At 54.4% G+C, this 8805-nt stretch overlaps 1 protein-coding gene across 1 annotated transcript; it reads left to right on the top strand.

The window, feature by feature from the left end:
• Nucleotides 1–1276: 1276 nt before the first annotated feature.
• Nucleotides 1277–8378, top strand: UNCX (UNC homeobox). Its single transcript, XM_039368014.1, has 3 exons — nucleotides 1277–1723; nucleotides 3759–3934; nucleotides 6827–8378. The coding sequence occupies exons 1-3, from the start codon at nucleotides 1441–1443 to the stop codon at nucleotides 7877–7879; spliced, it is 1512 nt and encodes a 503-aa protein (XP_039223948.1). The 5' UTR covers nucleotides 1277–1440; the 3' UTR covers nucleotides 7880–8378.
• Nucleotides 8379–8805: the final 427 nt, after the last annotated feature.

Below are 8805 nucleotides of genomic sequence, written 5' to 3'. Positions count from 1 at the left end.
TAAAATGTGCGTGTGTGTGGGGACGTTTTAGAGGAGGTTTGCGCGGGTCTGAATGCGGAACTGCGCCTTTGGCTTTGCGCGGGTGTTTCTGTGTACATCTCTCTAACTATATTTGTGCATCTCTCTCTCTCTCTGTGTCTCTCACTCACTCTCCCGCCCCCTCCCGCCCCCCCTCTCTCTCACACACACGCACCCAAAGTATGAGGCATGCTCTTTTGCCAAATCGCCCGTTTGTTTTTTAATTAGGCACCCTCTGGTCCATTCATAATTTAGTTCGTGTGTGATTTTATTTTCTCCAGGGATACGTGGGGGAGAAACCTTTAATTGTTATTTTGATTGATACGACCCGATGGCGCTGATATATCTATAGAGAGAGAGAGACGCGCACCCCCCCCCCATCCACTCGCACCCCTTCTGTTTCCTCCAGCTCTCCGGCATTTTTTTTTTTTTTTTTTTAGCTTTTCCAATTCGCGCTCCTTCCTCTTTCTCTTCCTCCTTCTCGTTCGAGAGAGAGAGAGAGAGAGAGAGAGAGAGAGAGAGACAGAGAGAGAGAGAGAGAAGGGAGGGGTGAGGGGGAAGAGAGAGAGAGAAGCCTGAGAGGAGATGAAAAGGCTTGTAGTTTTAAATTCATCGTGACAGGCCTGGAAAGAAAGGATGATGAATCTCCTATTATTGGATCAGTCTATTTGCCGCTCAATGTCTCTCTGTAATTGGAGCAACAACACTTTAAAAGGTTCAGAGGGGAGCGCGCGTTTCTGGGGGAGACGAGGAAGAAGACGGCACGGGGGAGGGGAGACAAAGGGGGGGCAGGAGGAGGAGGAGGAAAGCGGCCCTCCTTCCAGCACGCAGGGAAATCTATTAGTGATTTGGGGGGAGGGGGGGCACCAGGAACGCGGGATGCTGCGGAGGGTTTCCGAGGTTTCCCTTCTGAGCCTCTGAAGTTCTTCCTGGATCCTCTCTGGGCGCCCCCCCGCCCCCCCCCCGCTTTTCTCCTCCGACTTGGCCCGGGCTGTCCTCTGCGCCCTGCCCCCTCCCTCCCTCCCTCGGGGGGGGCCGGAGTTCTTATCAAAGAGAGACCCCCCTTTCCTCCCCTCCCCTCCCCGCCTTCTCCTTGTCTTGTTGTGACAGTTGTGATATTGTTTATTGAGGGTGGATGTCAGGTATAATTAGCAATCGATATGGAAAACGGTCGCCTCTCCCCCCCCCGTTCCCCGCCCGCCCGCCCGCCCGGCTCGCCTCTGACGTCATCCCCGCTGCCTGCTTCTTATTGGTCCCAAATTCCCCGGGCCGGAGCCTAATGATGGGGAGGCCTGCCGGTGCTAAAGTTAAAACGCCCGGGCGGCCCGGCTTGCGCCACCGCCTCGCCGCCGCCACCCCCGCGCTCCTCCGGCGGCGGTGGCGGCAGCAGCTGCGCTGAGCGTCCGCGGGCCCGGCTCCAGCATGGACAGCCGCCTCCTCGAGCACCCCCATGCCCAGTTCGGCGGCATGGTGGGCTTCCCCTACCCCATCGGGCCCCCCCACGTCTACGAGCTGGCCGGCCACCAGCTCCAGGCCGCCGCCGCCGCCGCCGCCGCCGCCTCGGTGCCCTTCTCCATCGACGGATTACTCAACGGCTCCTGCGCCGCCGCCGCCGCCGCCGCCGCCGCCGCCGTGGTCAACCCCAACCCGCTGCTCCCCTCCGGCTGCGGCGTCAACGGGGATGCTCAGCCCTTCAAGCTGGCCGGTAAGGGGGCCGCCGAGCCCACGGCCCGCTTTCGCCGCCCGCCCTCCCTCCCTCCCTCCCAAGCCAGCGGCCTAGGTCCACGCCGGGAACCTCCAAGCCGGGGGTGGGTGGGGGGGCAGGCTCTGCAGCCTGGGGGGGAGGAGGAGGAGGAGGAAGATGAAATGGGGGGGGGAGTTGACAGCCAGCAGCTGCTTTTGAGGAGGGGGACGGGGGCTGTAGTCCACTAACTCGGGATTTCAGTCCTCGGCTTGTCTGAAGGGAAGCTGGGGAGGGGGCTTCGAGAGCGGCCTTTGTTGGCCAGGCTGTGCAGCCCGGCCTCCCCCCCCCCCCGCCTCCAATGCCCGGCGTTCGGGCTTCTTCGCGGCAGAAGCGCTCATCCTGGGAACGACTGAAAGTTGGGCCCCGGAGGGAAAGGGGTCCTTGGGGAGGGGTCGCGGTCGGGGTGAGGAGAAGAATAAGATCCTATCCAACTGGTCCAGGCAAGATCGCTCCTGCCAGGATCCCACGGAGTCTTTCCCGCTGGAATCTCTTCGGGAAAGAGGCTGGTGGACCACCTTCTCTGAGTAGCTTTGAAATGGGGTGTGTGTGTGTGTGTAGCGGCAGGAGATGCGTTTAGGGAGTCTTGCTAACACAATAACGACTTCAAAGGTGGGAAGGCGTTTGCCTGGAGGCCCGCGACGCAGGAGGAAAGAACAGAGGCAGGGATTTTGGTTCCCACCCGACCCCTCAACTGAGGGCTTGGATCCTGGGGGTGGGGGGGGCTCCCCTGTCTAAACAGACAACGGGGTGGGGTGGAATAGCGACGAGGCCTTTAGAGGTAGGTCAACTTTGTAGAGACCCCCCAAAGCCTCTGCGAGAAAAGGTTTTCCAGAGGAATTATTATATTATTTAAGATTTAATCTTTAATTTGATTCCCAGTGTAGGACTAGAAAAAACTTAACAGTTCAAGTCCTAACCAAGAACCTAAGAACTGTTAAGGTAACATCTGAGTATATTGGCAGTTCCGAATAAGGTGTTTTTTTGCTATTATTATTATTATTATTATTATTATTATTATTATTATTATTATTATTAATTTCGCACAGTCAGCCAGATGTTCAGAATGGGTTTGGCATTTTTGTTTATCTATCGAGTCCTTACCAAGGACCTGGGATGGGCAGATCTGGATGTTTGATGGTGTTACAGATCTGGCATTTTTGTCCACTTATAATTATTATTACTATTCTCTGACAAACGTGCTCACGGTGGAGCTATCTGAAGTTCTAGCCAAAGGCTCAGGAATCTTAAATCTGGAGTCTAGTGGCTTCCCCTCTTTTTTTTTTTTTTTTCCAACCCTGCAATCCTGCGCAGAAAATATACCCTTTTCATCTGAGACCCCCTCCAGATCTCCCCGAAGTCTGTCGTTCCCTTTGATTGAGGCAAAGGGCCTTTCTCGAACTTTACCTGGGGGAGGAGAGGGGGAAAAAGGGCGAGGCGACGAGGCACGTGGCAATTTAAACACGCGCCTACGGCCCCCTCCCCAATAACTGAGCTTTCAAGTGGGTGCTAACTCGAAAGGAGAGAAAAACGCCAAAGCGAGAATCCCCTTTAGGAAGGCCGGCGAGTGGGCAGCGTCTGCCTTTCTCTCCCCCCAACTCCATTATTCCAATTTTTTTTTGGGGGGGCGGGTTTTCCACTTCTTTGACTAATCTATTGCAAACGGCCGCTTTTGTTTCCAAAGAAGGCGTTTTTAGGAGCGAGCGTGTGTGTGTGTGTGTGTGTGTGTGTGTGTGTGTGTGTGTGTGTGTGTGTGTGTGTGAGAAGTGTTTATCCGTGGGGTGGATGGATTCACATTGGGTTTTAAGAAATCTTCTGTTTCCCCCATGGCCGGATGTTTTGAAAATTATTCCGGCGTGGAAACGCTTCTAAGGAGATTCCTCCGTGGGGTAAAAGGGCTGGAAGGGTCTGTGTGTGTGTGTGTGTGTGTGTGTGTGTGTGTTTGGAGGGGGGGTCGGCTTCGTTTCCTTTAGCTCCCTTTCTGCCTTCCCTCCCCCAGACTCGGTGGATCCGGACAAGGAAAGTCCGGGGTGCAAGAGACGAAGGACCCGGACGAATTTTACGGGCTGGCAACTGGAAGAGCTGGAGAAAGCCTTCAACGAAAGCCATTACCCCGACGTCTTCATGCGGGAAGCCCTGGCGTTGCGGCTGGACCTGGTGGAGTCGCGAGTGCAGGTAAACCGGGCCGCCGCTTGTCCCTTCCTCGCCGCCCAGGGCTGGGGGAGCCTCGTCCGCCACGTCACCCGGGGCTAACCAGGCCTCCACCTCCGTCTCCACCAGCAGCCCCACGAGTCGGGCTTTGACTCCGCGCGGTTAGGGACAAGCAGGCCCTGGCCGAGGCGGAGAATCCCCTTCTCAAGGCCTGTGGGCTGCATTCGTCCCCGTCTCTTCCTTTCGGGGGGGGGGGCAAATTTTGCAATTCCTGGGATTAATTTCCCTATTTCCTCCCCCTCTCCCCAAAAGAGAAAGCCGCTATTTTCATCAAACGAAGCGGCTTTAAATGTCTGTAAGATCTGGGATGATCAACGTAGCGTTTTGCTTTTGGGAGGCTGGGGGGGGGGAACGGATGGGATTGGGGGCTGTAAGAATGTAGTGATAAATCTCGGGATGCTTTTACATCCACGCTGTTGTTGGGTTCCCTCCTCCCCCCCCCCCGTCACTTCATTCCATCCCTCGGCCCTTTCTCCTTACTCATCCCCCCCACACACACAGCGCAAACGTGTCTCATCTGCTTTTAATACTCCACCCCACTCGAGCTTCAAAGGGGCCAATTAATTGGGTTCAAGAACCCAAGGTTTGAATTTGGAAGGCTGGCGGAGGGAGGAGTGGGATCTCTCAACTTTGCAAAGCCCCTCCAGGATCTCCCTCCCACCCTCCCTCCCACCCAAAAGCAGAACCAAAGGCCGCTGGAATTAAATTCCAAGCCTAAAATCAGAAGAATGCCTCTATCGAAGCAATATTACCCTGCAGTGCGTCTCAGGCACCCGCTGGAAGATGCCTAAAATAAAATTTAAAAAGGAAATAAAAGGTTTCCCCAAGCTCTGCCTTTTCCCACTGGTAAGGTTCGGATTAACCTAAGCAGGCCTTGTCTAAAAAGTGTATTTACAAAATACTTCTGCCCTCACTGGCCTGCCTCCTTTTGACCTCTTCTATATGGAAATCCTTTTATCCAATCTGTTCAAGGGTTTTGACTGAAGTCAAGATCCTTCTTGCTTTCCCCTCTAATACGATAATTAGTAATTCTGCCTGACAAGGGCTGGGGGAAGCTAACACCAAGGCGGTTAATAAAAGCAAAAAACAAAACAGGAATTGCAAGCAGCTCCCAGCCCAGCCGATTTTACTTTGGGAGCGATTAAGAATCAGAATCTGAAATAAAACTGGCTATCCATGAGACCCCTCCTCTCTCCTTCCCTCCAGCCCGTTTTCTTAAAAACAAACCTCGAAAACAATTTTTTTTAAAAAATCCCAACAAGGGTCATAATTCTCCGCGCGTTTAAATCGCTGTTTGGTTTGGAAAACTGATTATTTAAATGAACGATTGTTAGATTGTTGTTCCCCCCCCCACATGCTTATTTAATTTTTCTTTAAAGTTTCCTCTGCTGAGGTTTGCAATGGGAATGGCCGATTAGGAAGTTGTTCTTGTTATGTTTCAGAAAAAAATATGTGATTTTAAAAAACAACAAAACCCTGAAATCTTTCAAAGGAGACTATTCGGTTGAAGGGCTAATGTCAAATAATAGATGTTCAAACTCGCTTCTCTTCTGAGATCCCTTTCTCTCTCCAATTTCTTCTCAGAGATGACTGGTCTCCCCCTCCCCTCCTAGCCCCCCAAGCTTAAAAATCGTGTCGTCTCTGCGTTTTCTCTCCCATCTCCTTAGGTTTAAAATTGGGATTCAAATAGTGGAAGAGAATTTCTAAATATGGCCAGTTCCTTCGGGGAAGTTGGCTTTTGGTTGTTCGGGGAGGGGGTGTCAAGCCTTGATCTCCGCGGGGTCGGAGTTTGCATGTCGCCAATTTCCCTCCCTTCCCCCCCCCCCAACAAATCCTAGCCAGGAGGCGACAGAAGCGGCGGCTTTGGTGCTGCTAAGAAAGCGCCGGTGGGCTGGTTCCTCGCCATCGCCTGGCGAAAAACGCAGCCAGGTTTGTTTCCACCGAGGAGACCTATTGTCTCCCAAGGTTTTCCTCCTCCACGCCTTCCTCAATTTGTTAGGGGCCCTCAAACTCTCGGCCCTTTGTGGTGACCCCGTCCCCGCTATCCGCTCCGCGGAGGAGAACGTGTTTGCCGGGGGATTTTTCTTAGCACAAAGTTCTCCACTCGGCTTTCTTCTCCTTCCGCACAATTTCTGCCTCCCCGGATTGTGGCAGCGATCTTTCATTAAAAAAACCAAAAACACTAAGATATAATACCCCCGCCTGCCTCAGCTGTTGTAGAAATAGAGAATGTATAGGATCGCTCATCAGGCCCAAATGTATAGGAGGATGTATAGGATCATCAGGCCCGAATTCTCCTTTTGGGGAAGGCAAAGGATGCTAACCAAAGAAGCGGCCTGGGCTGTTTGCCAAGCAGTCGGGGGGGGGGAGGAGGAAGGTGCGTGGAGAAGCAGAAACGCGGCTCCCCCAAATTTCCCTTTCCGCGTGGACGGGGAAGAAAGAACCAGGGAAGGGGGGAGGAAACGCCTCTGATGTTTTGTTCCGGATCTCCAGACTTTCTTTTGGTGTGTGTGTGTGTGTTTGTGTGTGTGTTTCCAACGCCCTGCACTTTTCAACTCCTCGCCTTCCGCGAACTTTTCTGACTTGTGGGGTAGAAGCCCCCGGTCTCTAAAAAAGAGCCAAGCCCCCCCCCTCTGCTTCCTTCCAAAATATCAGTCGTAAGCGGCGCGCTGACCGTCACCTGTACCAAGGACTAATTCCGTGTCTTTTTTATCGGTTCGCCTGCTTCCCCACAACCACCGAGCCCCGGGTGCGGAGGGCGCGACCCGGGTTTCTCTCCCCCGGCCCGCGCTCCAGAGTGGAGGGGGTTGTCGAGGGAGCCCGGCTGTTAACAGCTTCTCCTTCTCCGGTGTGCAGGTCTGGTTCCAAAACCGTCGGGCCAAGTGGCGGAAGAAAGAGAACACGAAAAAGGGTCCCGGCCGGCCGGCCCACAACTCGCACCCCACCACCTGCAGCGGGGAGCCCATGGATCCCGAGGAGATCGCGCGCAAGGAGCTGGAGAAGATGGAGAAGAAGAAGCGCAAGCACGAGAAGAAGCTGCTGAAAGGCCAGGCGCGCGGCCTCCACTCGCCCAGCGGCCTCTCGGTCAACAGCAGCACGCAGAGCTCCGACAGCGACGGCGGGGGAGGCGGCGGGGGCTGCGGCGGCGGCCTCTCCCCGGACCCACCCGACGGCTGCAAGACGCCCTCGAGCAGCGCCCACCGCCACGCGCCCTTGACCGGCGGTTGCGACCCGGCCGCCGCCGCCGCCGCCTCGGCTTTCTACTCGGGTCGCTGCGCCGCCAAGGACCAGCCGGGGGGCCCGTCAGGATCGGAGTGCGCGGCGCCCCCCGCGCTGCCCGGCGGCTACCCCAAGCTCAACCCCTTCAGCGTGGAGAGCCTCTTGTCGGACTCCCCGCCGCGGCGGAAAGCGGCGCTGGACTTCTCGCCGGCCCTGGCCCCCTGCGCCCCCGCGGCGCGCACCCTGATCGGCAAGGGCCACTTTCTGCTCTACCCCATCACGCAGCCGCTGGGCTTCATCGTGCCCCAGGCCGCCCTGAAGAGCAACCCGGCCCAGGAGGCGCCCCAGCGAGGCTCCCCGCTCCCTGCCGCCAACCCCAGCCCGGACCCCGCGCCCCCCAAGAGCAGCAGCACGGCCGCCATCTCCACGCCCGGCGACGGCGGCGCCTCCCTGCCCAGGAAGGTGCTGGCCTCGCCGCTGGCCGCCTCGTGCTCCTCGGCCGCCTCCCCCGCGCCCTACGGCGGCGACTCGGCTTCCCAGGGAGACGGGAGCAGCGGCCCGGCGGCGCCCCCCAAGTCCCCCCCGAAGGAGGCCGCCCACGCCAAAGGCAATCCGGATTGCCGCACGACGGAGAGAGACTGTGCAACGGAGAGCAACGGTTTAGACTGTGAGGAGGTGGATATGGACTAGAAGAAAGGGCGGCGGGGGTGGGGGCAGATGAGTATCTTTATCTGCTAGATTCCTTGCGGGTTGGGCGGGGGGTAAATGGATCAGTCGAAACTTCTCCCATTCCCAAAATTTTTCCTCTAGATTCTGCCCATCCCTCGGTTCGCCACCTCTGTTTTTCCATTATTCTTCTCGCCTCTCTCCCCCCCCCCAAAAAACTTTCCCAGGTTCTAACTTTGCGCTCTTGAAATCAGGTGACCGATTTTTTATTTTAATTTTTTTTAATAAAGGGGGGGGAGAGATTTTTCCAATTTCATTTTATTTTGTTTGGTTTGTTCCCCAAAAGAAGCTCCGAGTGGCCGGGACTTCCGGGGTTCTGTTTTGGGTTTTTTTGTTTTTTTTTCCCGAAGCTGGACTTGACCTGAATACAAACTGTTTAAAAGAAAAAAAATCCCCTCAACCAACCAGACACAACAGCGACTCCTCAAACCTTGTAAATTGCAAAAAAAAAAAAAAAAAAAAATGTTTAAAGATATTTATATATGTAAAAAAAAGAGAAAAAAATAACACACTTTTTTTTGATAAATAAAAATCTGTTTAAAAATCAGGCCTGGCATTTTCTTCGTCTTCGCTTAAAATAAACAAAATTAAATTAAAAACCCCTTTTTAAAAATGACTCAGGGTTAAAAAGGAGAGGAAGAAGGATAATTTCGGACTGGATTTGAAAGCTGGTAGCTTAAAAAAAAGCGAAGGGTTTGTTTAAATAAATAAATTTAAAAAAAACAAAAACCTTTTTTAACCACCCTTTACGCTTGTTTCGAGCTATGCCCTCCGTGGGTTCATTGCTTAAGAAATGTATTCCGCGACCCCCCCCTTTCCGTGTTTTTTTTTTTTTTTTTTTTGCCAGCCTCGCCGTCACTCCCCCTAACCTCCTTTCTCACCCCCTCCTT

The sequence above is a fragment of the Crotalus tigris genome, unplaced genomic scaffold (assembly GCF_016545835.1).
Source record: "Crotalus tigris isolate CLP2741 ecotype Arizona unplaced genomic scaffold, ASM1654583v1 scf7180000020608.1315917, whole genome shotgun sequence".
Taxonomy (NCBI): Eukaryota; Metazoa; Chordata; class Lepidosauria; order Squamata; family Viperidae; genus Crotalus; species Crotalus tigris.
Note: the sequence above shows the minus strand (reverse complement) of the source record. Positions and strands in the feature narration are given on the sequence as shown.